Below are 12661 nucleotides of genomic sequence, written 5' to 3' on the forward strand. Positions count from 1 at the left end.
TTTGATAACCTAAATGAAATGAAGAAATTCCTAGAAAGACTACAGAAACTGACTCAAGAAGAAATAGAAAATCTAAATAAAACTATAATAAGTAAAGAGATTGAATCAGTGATTTTAAAACTTCCACAAAGAAAAGCCCAGGACTAGATGGTTTTACTGCTGAATTGTATCAAATTTTTTAAAAAGAATTACAACCAATCCTTCACAAACTCTTCAAAAAAGTACAAAAGAAAGCAACACTTCTTAGTTTATTCTATGAGGCCAGCATACTCCAAAACCAGAAAAAGAAATCACAAGAAAACTACAGACCAATATCCCTTATGAATATAGATGTGAATTTCCTCAACAATATTTATTAAACTGAATCTAGCAACACATAATAAGAATTATACACCATGATCAATTGAGATTTATCCCAAAGATGCAAGATTGTTTCAACACAAAAAAATCAGTCAATACACCATATTAATAAACTACAAAAACTACATGATCATCTCAATAAATGCAGGAAAAGCACTCGACAAACTGATAGTCTTTCACGATGAAAACACTCAAAAAGGAGTATAAAGGAACTTCCTCAATCTGATAAAGAACATCTATGAAAAACCCACAACTAATATCAGCCTAATGGTAAAAGATTGAAGGTTCTGCTCTTACCACTTATATTCAGCATTGTACTGGAGATTGTAGCCAGGGAAATTAAGCAGGAAAAATAAATAAAAGGCATAAAAATTGGAAAGGAAGAAGCAAAATTATTTGCAGAAGACATGACCCTGTATACACAAAATCCTAGAGAATCCACAAATAAACCTTCAGGGCTAATAAACAGATTCAGTAAGGTTGTAGGATAAATATACAAAATATATACAACACATACAAGATAAATATACAAAAATTACCTGTATTTCTATATACTAGCATTGAGTAATCCATAAATGAAATTGAGGAGACAATTCCATTTACAATGGCACCAAGAAGAATAAAATACTTGGGAGTAAATTCAACTAAAGAAGTGTAAGATTTGGACACTAAATTACAAAACATTGTTGAAGAAAATTAAAGAAGACCTAAATAAATAAAAGACAACCCATGTTCATTGGTTGGAAAATTTAATATTGTTAAATGGCAATACTTCTCACATTGATCTACAGGTTCAATGCAATCCCTATCAAAAATCCAGGGTTTTCTTGTTTGTTTTTGCAGGAATTGACAAGCTGATCCTAAAATTCATATGGAAATGCAAGGGACCCGGAATGGCCAAAATGATTTTGAAAAAGAAGAACAAAATTGGAGGACTCACAGTCCCAATTTCAAAATTTTCTACACAGATACATACAGTAATCAAAACTGTGAGGTAGTGGCTTAAGGACAGACATAAAAACAACGTATTTTGAACAAAGGTACCAATACAATTCAATGAAGAAAGAATAGTCTCTTCAATGTATTATAGTGGGATAACAATATCCACATACAGAAAAATAATAATAATAAAGTTGGATCTCTTCTTTACACTCAAAATACACAAAAGTTAACTCAAAATGGACCAAAGGCCTAAAGGGAAAAGCTTAAACTACAAACTCTTAGAAGAAAACATAATTGTAAATCTTCGTGACCTTTTAGGCAATAATTTCTTGCATACGACACCAAAACCACAAGCAACTAAAGAAAATAGATTAAATTCATCAAAATTTAAAAATCTGTGCTTCAAAAGATACAACCAGGGCTTCCCTGGTGGCGCAGTGGTTGAGAGTCCGCCTGCTGATGCAGGGGACACGGGTTCGTGCCCCGGTCTGGGAGGATCCCACGTGCCGCGGAGCGGCTGGGCCCGTGAGCCATGGCCGCTGAGCCTGTGCGTCCGGAGCCTGTGCTCCGCAACGGGAGAGGCCACAGCAGTGAGAGGCCTGCGTACCACAAAAAAAAAAAAAAAAAAGATACAACCAATGAAGTGAAAAGACAGCCCACAGAATGAGGAAAATAGTTGTAAATCATACATCTAATAAGTCTCTAGTATTCAGAAAATATACAGAACTCTTACAACTCAACAATAACAAGGAAACAGGTGGGCTTGAATAGACACAAAGGATATAAATAGATATTTCTCCAAAGACATACAAATGGCCAATAAGCACACGGAAAGATGTTCAATGTAATTAGTCATTATAGAAATGCAAATCAAAATCAGAGTGAGATACCACTTTGCACCCACCATGATAGCCATCATCAAAAAGATGAATAATGACAAGTGTTGGTGAGGATTTGGAGAAATTGGGACCCTCATACATTGCTGTTGGGAATGTAGAATGCTGCAACCACTGTGAAAAATAGTTTCTCAAAATGTTAAACATGGACTTACCATATGATCCAGCAACTCCACTCCTAGGTATATACCCAGTAGAAGTGAAAACGTTTTCATACAAAAACTTCTCTGTACACAATTGTTCAGAGAAACAATATCATAACACCCAAAAAGTAGAAACAACCCACATGTCCATCATCTGATGAATGGATAAACAACAACGTGGTATATCGATACAATGGAATATTATTTGGCCCAGAAAGGAATGAAGTACTGATTCTGGCTACAACATGGATAAACCTTGAAAACAATATACTAAGAGAAAAGAAGGCAACATACTGTTTGATTCCATTCATATGAAATGTCAGAAGAGGCAATTCCATGGACCTCCTTTACAGAAGGTAAATTATTGTTTTCCAGGGGCTGGAAGGAGGTAACAAGGAGTGCCTGCTAATGAGTACGGGGTTTACTTTGGGGTGATAAAAATGTTCTGGAATTAGATAGTGGGAATGATTACACAAATTCATGAATATATGAAAACCCACTGAACTGTACACTTTTAAAGGGTGAATTTTATGGTATGTGAACTATATCTCAAAAAAAGAAGAGAGGGGATCTCCTACACCCCTGAATCCTAGTCTTCATTTGTGGAGACAACTAATGTTACTTGTTTCTTGGCTACCATTCGTGAAATAGACTTTATACGTACAAACATATATTTGTGTGTCTATAGGTCCCTTAGTAGAAACAGAAGTATGAGCATAGCAGATACACTGTCCTAGACTTTGTTTTCCCCCTTCACGATATAACTTCAAGATCATTCCTCTTTTTTTAATTAATTTTTTATTGAAGTATAGCTGATTTACAATGTCGTGTTACTTTCTGCTGTACAGCAAAGTAAGTCAGTTATACATATACATATATCCATTCTTTTTAGATTCTATTCCCAAATAGGCTATTACAGAGTATTGAACAGAGTTCCCTGTGCTATACAGTAGGTTCTTATTATTTTATATATAGTAGTATGTATATGTCGATCCCAATCTCCCAGTTTATCCCTTCCCCCCTTTCCCCCTTGATAACCATAAGTTTGTTTTCTACATCTGTGACTCAATTTCTGTTTTGTAAATAGGTTCATTTGTACCATTTTTTAAGATTCCACATATAAGTGATATCATATGCTATTTGATTTAACTTTAGTAAATTCCATATGACAGTTATTACATTGTATTTTCTCAATTACAAGATCATGTCTTTTTTCTTATCAATTTTTTTATTGGAGTACAGTTGATTTACAATGTTGTTTTAGTTTCTGCTGTACAAGATCATTCCTCTTTATAATATAACTTGGTGATTATTTCATTACAGCATATGCAAGTATCCTTCATTCCTTTTTATTTTTGGATATGCTACAATTTAGTTTGATAGTCTTTTGCTACTACAATAGTGTTGCAGTTAACTTCCTTGATGTATTTCCATTACATGCATATGGGTGGGATACTTTCTAGAAGTAAAATTTCTGGTTGAAAATATGTTCTTATTTTGATAGATGGATTGATTATTGATTCTTGATTTAATGTCTCTCTTTCTAGATTATGAGTTTCCTAAGGAGAGGGAACATTTCTATTTTTTCCCCAAAATTTGTTCATTTATCACTGTATACTATTCCATTACAAAAATATATCATATTCTTATTCATTGTACTTTAAAAAAATTATAGTTGATTTACAATGTTATATTCATTTCAGGTATACAACATAGTGATTCGATACATTTCTATACATTACAAATGAATCACCACAATAAGTCTAGTAACCATCTGTCACCATACCAAGTTGTGTTTTTTTGGCTGCTTCTGCTCCGGAACTTGGAGCAAGCGAGTTTTTGCACCTGCCCTTTAAGGATGGAGTCTCAGTTTCCAGCCTCTAGCTCTCCTAAACATAACACCCACTGGTTTTCAAAGCCAGATATTTTGGGTGCTTGTCTTCCCAGTGCAGGACCACCAGGCTGGTGAACTCAGTGTGGGACTTGGACCCCTTGATCCTCAGGGAGAACCTCCACAGTTGTGAATTTCCTCCTGCTTATGGGTCACCATGCCAGGAATGTGGGTGTTGACAGTCCATGTCTCCACCTCCCTACCTGTCAAGTTGTGGTTCTTTCTTTATATCTTTAGTTATGGAAAAAATCTTTTCTGCTAGCCATCAGGTCATTCTCAGAGATAGTTGGCCTGTAAGTAGTTGTAATTTAGGTGTGACAGGAGGTGAGCTCAGGATCTTCCTACTCTGCTATCTTGATCTTTCTCTATCCCCATTTCTGTTTTGTTGACCAGAGCAATCTAGATTTTAGCACATTGCTTGACATAGTGCTTTACTTATTTGTAGACAGACAAGCCTGTGTGCTTTATTGTACAAAGTGTCAAATAGAAATTCAAAGCTACATCATTAAAAAGCAAACAACAATCTAGTTTATAGAGATGGTAATTGTTTGGGGGGGTTGGTTGGTTTTTGTTTGTTTGTTTCTTTTCTTTTCATCCAGTTGTTTGTTTTTTATGTTTTCCTTTTAAACTCCAGTATATTTTCAAAAATTGTGCAGGTCAACCGCAATGCATCATTTTAAGAAATATAGAATCCTTAATTTCATCTGAAGACATCAGCATGTTTTATTAAATAAAAGCCTGCTTCTTATATTTTAGTATTCTGCATTTCAGTTACTTAAAAAAAACAAGGGAGGATGGGGGTTGATTTGCAGCTTTAAAAGACCTAATAGCGGCACCTGCTGGAGAAAATGTCAGAATAAGTTTTGAAGCCATTAAATCTTAAAAATTTTAGATCAGTTTGTTTCTATTAATCAGGAAGAAATTTGTTATTTTACCATAGGAGTGCTTGTAATATGTAAATATAATTAAGTTTACAAGAGGTTCTTTGATGTTCTACAAAATTAGAGATAAAAGTGTTTTTTCTTTTTTCAGGATAAAGTCATTTTGGGAACCGATTACCCCTTTCCACTAGGTGAGCTGGAACCTGGGAAACTGATAGAATCCATGGAAGAATTTGATGCAGAAACAAAGGTATGTGCCTTTTACTTCATGATCTTCTTCCTGAATTTTCCTGCTCTAATTGTGTTTGGTTTCAGAGCACTTTGCTATGTGATAGCAAAGAACAGAGAAATCGTTACACTTAATATTCCTAGAACTGTTACTTGATCTCCAGAAATAGCTGACCTATTAAAGGGCAAAGGAAAGTTAAAATGCTGAAAGTCAATCTAGTACAACTAAATTTATAAAGCCAAGAAAGAAAACGGTAAAGAAGCACATTATAATAATATATTTAGATTTGCATGTTAGATGAATAAGAGAAATGTCTAAATTTTTCCTTTAATGTTTCTGTTACAAATCTACCAATATGAAAAGTTGTAATGATTCTAGTTATTTGGATATTGAGACTAAAGTCTTGATTAACAGAACTCAAGGATCCAGAACCCTCAAGTAACTGGATTTTTATTTTTCTTTTAGCATTTGGCTTTTAGAGTGGCTAAACGTGCCTTAATGCTGCCACTTTCATTCTGCCCCTCAGGTTCCTGAACGAAAATGAGGTTAAAATGAGACTCAGTGTCCCCAGATTTCCTCTCTTTTGCCACCCCCTTCCCATCCACACCCACCCCCAACAAAACAAGTTCTTCCTAAGACTTCACTGCCAATCACTACCAGGGGACAGGGATGGCCAAAAATGAAAACATGGGGATATATAAATTCTTAACAAATCTTACAAAAGTTTTAGTCATAGTTCTTTTGTATAAGTCTTGGCTTTCTTCTAAACTAGAATCCAAAATTTCTCTTCAACTCTAATTCTCTCCTTTAATTTTTAAGGATATATTAGCTCATCACATCTTCTCAGTAGGCTTGAAGTACATGAACAGATGCCAACAAGGGTCCTTTTTCTTTTTTTTTAGATTTATTATTTATTTTATTTATTTTTGGCTGCGTAGGGTCTTAGTTGTGGCACTAAGGATCTTCATTGAGGCATACGGGATCTTTCGTTGCGGCACACGAGCTCTTCCTTGTGGTGTACAGGGCTTTTCTCTAGTTGTGGCGCACAGGCTCCAGGGCGCGTGGGCTCTGCAGTTGTGGCGCGAAGGTTCCAGAGCACGTGGGCTCTGTAGTTTGTGGCACGCAGGCTCTCTAGTTGAGGCGCACGAGCTCAGTAGTTGTGGTGCGTAGGCTTAACTGCCCCACGGCATGTGGGATCTTAGTTCCTTGACCAGGGATCGAACCTTCGTCCTCTGCATTGTAAGGTGGATTCTTTACCACTGGACCACCAGGGAAGTCCCAAGGGTCCATTTTGACATAGACTAGTTGCAAGTTATTGACTGGGAGACCTCAGAGTGCTTTAAACAGGAAGTTTCTCTTTTGGCACTTACCCACCTTAAGGCACTAAAAGTCTTGAACTGTTAAATATATACTTATTAAAGTAGTAAGCAATACTACTTTTTTTTACTTTTTATATCAAAGGTTGAGAAAAGAAAAACTTTCTATAACATTAACCAAAATTAAACTGAAACCAGATTACCCCAAGTATCCTGATTAAGACTTTAATGGAGTAATAATTATTATTACATGCCTTTTGTTATTTAATTTTATGTGCTTATCACTTTCAAGTTTTCAGAAAATCTTGAATAGAAATTTTATATTGTCACAAATTCATGACATTCTGTATAAGGTTACTCATTATAATATTGTCTGTAATAAAACTAAAAATAATCTACGGGGGAATAAATAAATAATAACATATCCATACAATGGATTCCATACAGCCATAAAAAATATTAAGAATCGATTTCTAAGACATATTGTTAAGCAAGGTGCAAAAACTGCATATAGTATACTTCCATTTGTGTATGGTATACTATCCATTTGTGAAAAAAATTATAACCCTACATATAAGTATCTGCATATATATGCATAAAATATTTCTGGAAGAAGGACAAGAAACTGATAACTCTGGAAAGAAAAAGTAGTGGTTGGGTAGCACTAGTGAAAGGAAATGTACATTTTTATACCTTTTGAATTTTGAGCCACATGAAGGTAAAATTTCACTAAAAAATTTTAAATGAAATAAATAAATCCATTTGATGAGTACAACCAGCCTGGGAGATAGTCAGGCAAATGCATTCCACCATGTAGATGCAGAGAGAAAAACGAGACTTGCGGGTTGAGTGATTTGCCAAAAGGGATATAACTGCTGGATTACAGAACATGGACCCAACCCCAAATCTCCGGACTCCAGGATCAGGTTTCCATCCAACACACCAAAATGTATCTCCTTCAAAGGATACTCAGTACCAACCTATTTTATTATTTTTATTTATTTATTTATTTATTTATTTTTGGCTGCGTTGGGTCTTCGTTGCTGCGTGCCGGCTTTCTCTAGTGGCTGCGAGCGGGGGCTACTCTTCGTTGCGGTGTGCGGGCTTCTGATTGCACTGGCTTCTCTTGTTGTGGCTCGTGGGCTCTAGGGCACAGGCTCAGTAGTTGTGGTGCATGGGCTTAGCTGCTCTGCGGCATGTGGGATCCCCCGGGACCAGGGCTTGAACCCACATCTCCTGCACTGGCAGGCAGATTCCCAACCACTGCGCCACCAGGGAAGCCCCCCAACCTATTTTTTTTAAATAAATTTATTTATTTATTTTTGGCTGCCTTAGGTCTTCGTTGCTGCGTGCGGGCATTCTCTAGTTGTGGTGAGCAGGGGCTACTCTTTGTTGTGGTGCTCGGGCTTCTCATTGCAGTGGCTTCTCTTGTTGCGGAGCACGGGCTCTAGGCACACGGGCTTCAGTAGTTGTGGCACGCGGGCTCAGTAGTTGTGGCACACAGTCTTAGTTGCTCTGCGGCATGTGGGATCTTCCCGGACCACGGCTCAAACCCGTGTCCCCTGCATTGGCAGGCAGATTCTTAACCACTGCACCACCAGGAAAACCCCACCCAACCTACTTTAAAAAGCAAATAGTTTCTCACAGCAGCAACAGTCACTTCTGAATCTTCCTTTAGAGGAGGATGGTCCAAGTGTGAATCTGGGAAGAACCTTAAGAGGTCCCTGCCTCAAATTACCCACTCTGCAAGGCTGTGTGAGAACCCTGAAGTGGTCATGATATATAGATACACACTAATGGTACGGATATCACACGACACCATACATGTTTCCTTCCACCCTCAGTTACGTACCTGCCTTTTGCAAGCGGGATATATATCAATTAGGGTATCACAAAATTACCCCTCAAAGCACAGGATTTCTTTCTGTGGAGATGATCTGATCCATAGCTGGGGAGAAAGTGAAAAAAAATGTGGCAGTCTTTTTCTCATGTGAAATTTATAAATGTACATACTTGTACAATTTTCTGAGACTCTTCATCTGTATCACTTTTCTTGCTCCCAAAGAGCTTACTTTTTATTCAGGGCCATGTGAAAGGACAACACATATACCGAGAAGGTGGTAGGTGGCTAGATGACTTCTGGGCACTCTTTCCAACTCTCTTATCTTACAGACCTAAAACTCACTGGAGGGTCCTGTAAAAAGAAAGTCATTTTCCTAAGAGGGTTTTCCCTGTTGTAATTCTCCTCCCCTCCTCCCACAACCAGGTTTCAAACTTAGATTTCAAATAGAGGACAAAGGGGGAACTGAAGGCAGTTAAAAGGTACAAACTTCCAGTTACAAGATAAATAAGTACTAGGGTTGTAATATACAACATGATAAATATAATTAATGCTGCTATATGTTATATATGAAAGTTATTAAGAGACTAAATCCTAAGAGTTCTCATTCCAAGGAAAAAAATATTTTTTTCTATTTCTTTAATGTATCTATACGAGATGATGGATGTTCACTAAACTTATCGTGGTGATCATTTCATGATGTACATAAGTCAAATCATTATGTGGTACACCTTAAACTTATACAGTGTTCTATATCAATTATACCTCAATAAAACTGGAAGAAAAAAAAGAACTTCACTCCTTTGGGGCCTGAATATTCCATTTATGTATATATCACATTTAAAAATCTATTCACTTGTTGATGTATGCTTAGGTGGTTTCCATCTTTTGGCTGCTGCTGTGAATCGTGCTGCTATGAACATTCGCATACAAGTATCTGAGTCCCTGTTTTTAATTCTTTTGGCTATATAACTAGGAGTAGAATTGTTGGGTCATATCGTAATTCTGTTTTAAATATATTTAAACTTATCATTCTATTATTTTATATAAAAAGCATTTGCAGAAATCTTTCATTAGGAACTGTTATTATAAAAATAAGCATAAAACAAATATACATTTTATACATTACTTATAACATATACATTATTTACGTTTCAAAATTCAAAAAAATCCATTTTTTGTCCAAGATTGTCAACATATTTGAGAAGTAGGGAAAATAATAAAAGCACAAATATACCACACACCATTTATATTTTTGCTTTTAAAAGACTGTTTAATACAAATATATGAATATAATTTGAAAAACAGTGGGGTGAAACATGGGTCAAGAGATTCATTGTTTAACCTGCTAATATTTTTCTCACACTGGGGAACTGAGTTTTTAAAAACCTGATGAAGACACTTAATAAGTACTTTAAAACAACCATTAAATAATGCTTTAAAATAAAATCTTTTCTTTTTCAGGATAAACTCAAAGCTGGCAATGCTCTAAAATTTTTGGGTCTTGAGAGAAAACAATTTGAATGACTGAATTTACTACAAAGGCAAATTTCAAGAAGATATTTTATTTTTGTTTTTAAATATGTATCACATATGTATCACTAAAATCCTACTTTGAACACTTTTATCTAGAAATAGAATATATATCCTAAATTGTTCATAACAAAAATGACTCGTGCTTTTATTCAGGAAAGCAGTACATTATTTCATGTGCAAATCAAAAATAATTTTCCCAGTGCCTTTTAAATTAATGTCAGAAATAAAAAGCAAAATGTCATTAATGATTTATATGGAAAAAATAACAGATTCATTCCAGAGGGTTCAGGTAGGTTCTACTTTGAGCAAATATATGTTAATAGGGCCCAAATAAACTGTTTTTATTCACTTTAACACCTTCCATTAGCCCAGAAGTGGGCTGGGAGTGCTTTAGGCTCCAAAAAAATAAATGATATACATATTCCATAACATCTAGGAGCTTATAGTCCAATTAAGGAGGCAAGATACATGTTAATGGAATAACTAAGCAATAAAACATGCGTGTCACAGAAGTTTCAGTAAGAAAAATTCATTTGGATTCAAACTTTGGACAGATCTTCACAGAAGCTGGAACTTGGGCTGAGTCTATAAGGATGGATAGGGCATGTTTAGGTTTGGAAGATAGGAAATAGATAGGAAGGCAAAACTATGGGAACATAGTTCCCATATGAATGAGAACTTATCTACTCTGGAGAAAAGTTTCAGTATGTAATTTACTTTTACGAGAAGCTCTTTTAATTTAAAATACAGAGCAGAATGTTTAAGGAAGGCTGTAGAGACTGAGCAGGGCAATACCAGGGTAGCCTTGTTCTACTCACTTCATTTCTGGTCATCCCACCTGGACTGCTGAAAATGAACTTGGTCCTGGGAAGGGTGATGAACGTCTGTGGTTCATGTTCCTCTGGCTGAATTCTAAAATCAAATATAATTTTTCTAAATTACCCTCTTGCTTCAGATTCATTCATACTTCTTTTCCCTTCCATTAGTCCAGAAAATCAAGTTGAGTACTGGCATGTGATTTGTACTGATTTAATTTTTGCTAAACTACACCCATCCCATTATTTTTTCTTCATTTATTTAGTCTGTAACTCCATCTCCTTCTTGCTACTCCTGTTGCTTTCTAGGACTCTACCCACCCACCACTCTGTTACTCCAATCTGCCTAAAAAGAAAACCAAAGTTGCACAAAACAGCAACATGAAGCATGTGTTATTATTTTTTTTCCTTCCCCATTCTTTGCGGAAAATATCTGTTCCTTTTCAAATAATATATATTTGAGCACTGTTAACACAGTGTTTAATGATTGTGTTATTATGAAAAGTAACTTGATCATCTCATTCAGTATCATAGATCTATAGATACATAGCTTAAATAGATACCGGGTATATTCACAGTCACAGAGTAATTATATGATGTGCCAGTACTGTAGGACAGTTCCAGAAACTGGGGATGTAGAAGTTAACAAAAAGGATAAAATTCCTTCTCTGATGAAGCCTACAATCTGGAGGGTAAGAAACATAAATAAATGAAGGAGGACAAAGCAAGGAGTAATGGAGAGTGAGAGGGGGGGAGGAAGGAAGGAAGGGAGGGAGGGAAGGAAGTAAGAGAGGGAATTCTTCTCATACTGATAAACATTATGCAGAAATTAAAACAAGGAAATGTATAGAGTGATTAGGGGAAGGATGGGAGATAAAACAGTAAGCTGTGAGACCAGAGAACACCGCTTTAAAGAGGACTTTGAACTAAGACTCGACCAATAGAAAGAAAGAGCCATGGAGAAGAGTCTTGCGGGTAAAGGCTGGAGCAGCAAAGGCTCTGAGGCAGAAAAGAGCTGTGGCAGAGCTTGTGAGGAAGGGGGAGAGAAGTAGGGACAAAGCGGAAAAGCTGGCCAGATAAGCAGGCCAAGGTCAAGAGTTTAGATTTTCATATTAAGTTTTATAGGAAGCCATTGGAATTTTAAAAATAGGTTTGTGACACGCTCTGACTTAGGTTTAAAAAAAAACCACATTAGCAGCTGTGTAGAGAATTATTTAAAGGGGTCAAGAACGGTACTAGGGAGACTAGGCAAGAAATGATGATGACTTGGGCAAGAGTAGTAGAAAGGGGATGGTGAGATGGGGTTGTAGGGAGAAGCAACAGCACTTGATAAATGTGAGGACAAGGGGAGATGGGAAGGAAAGAAATCAAGGTTGATACCCAGGTGTCTGTCTGTATGTGTGAGTGCACCACAGTTTGTTCAATCAGTCTCCCACATTCGAACATTACATGTAATTTCCAATATTTTGCAGTTACAAACAACAATGCAATAAAATTAGGTTCATTTCTTACAGCATACATAAGGACAACTCCAACTTCGATCTGATCAAAGATTTAACTCTAAGATAAAATGAAACTATGCAGATGCAAGAAAAGATGAGAAAATTCCTCTTTAATCCGAACGTAAAGAAGGGCTTTCTTTCCTTTTTTCTAAAATTTATTTATTTTATTTATTTATTTTTGGTTGCGTTGGGTCTTCGTTGCTGCACGCGGGCTTTCTCTAGTTGCGGTGAGCAGGGGCTACTCTTCGTTGCGGTTCAGGGGCTTCTCATTGCAGTGGCTTCTCTTGTTGTGGAGCACGGGCTCTAGGGG

General features: G+C 36.3%; 1 protein-coding gene and 1 long non-coding RNA gene across 4 annotated transcripts in view; one reads left to right on the forward strand and one right to left on the reverse strand.

Annotated features, from left to right (window-relative positions):
• The window catches only part of ACMSD (aminocarboxymuconate semialdehyde decarboxylase), a 69438-nt gene extending 59271 nt beyond the window's left edge, over window positions 1–10167 (forward strand). The window contains exons 9-10 of one of the 3 annotated variants that reach the window (XM_007116527.2): window positions 5265–5363; window positions 9963–10167. In XM_007116527.2, coding sequence (XP_007116589.1) covers window positions 5265–5363; window positions 9963–10025 — 162 coding nt within the window. In that variant the 3' untranslated portion in view covers window positions 10026–10167. Of the gene's footprint in view, window positions 1–5264; window positions 5499–9962 lie in introns of those variants that run through there. The other 2 variants (XM_024122344.2, XM_024122343.1) reach the window with 2 other exon arrangements.
• The window catches only part of LOC114483981 (uncharacterized), a 93963-nt gene extending 82883 nt beyond the window's left edge, over window positions 1–11080 (reverse strand). Inside the window, exons 1-2 of the long non-coding RNA XR_003676358.2 lie at window positions 10853–11080; window positions 8511–8606 (exon numbers count right to left, since the gene is read on the reverse strand). This is a non-coding gene — a long non-coding RNA (uncharacterized lncRNA). The remainder of the gene's footprint in view (window positions 1–8510; window positions 8607–10852) is intronic.
• Window positions 11081–12661: the final 1581 nt, after the last annotated feature.

Source organism: Physeter macrocephalus, chromosome 2 (assembly GCF_002837175.3).
Source record: "Physeter macrocephalus isolate SW-GA chromosome 2, ASM283717v5, whole genome shotgun sequence".
In the NCBI taxonomy this organism is placed as follows: Eukaryota; Metazoa; Chordata; class Mammalia; order Artiodactyla; family Physeteridae; genus Physeter; species Physeter macrocephalus.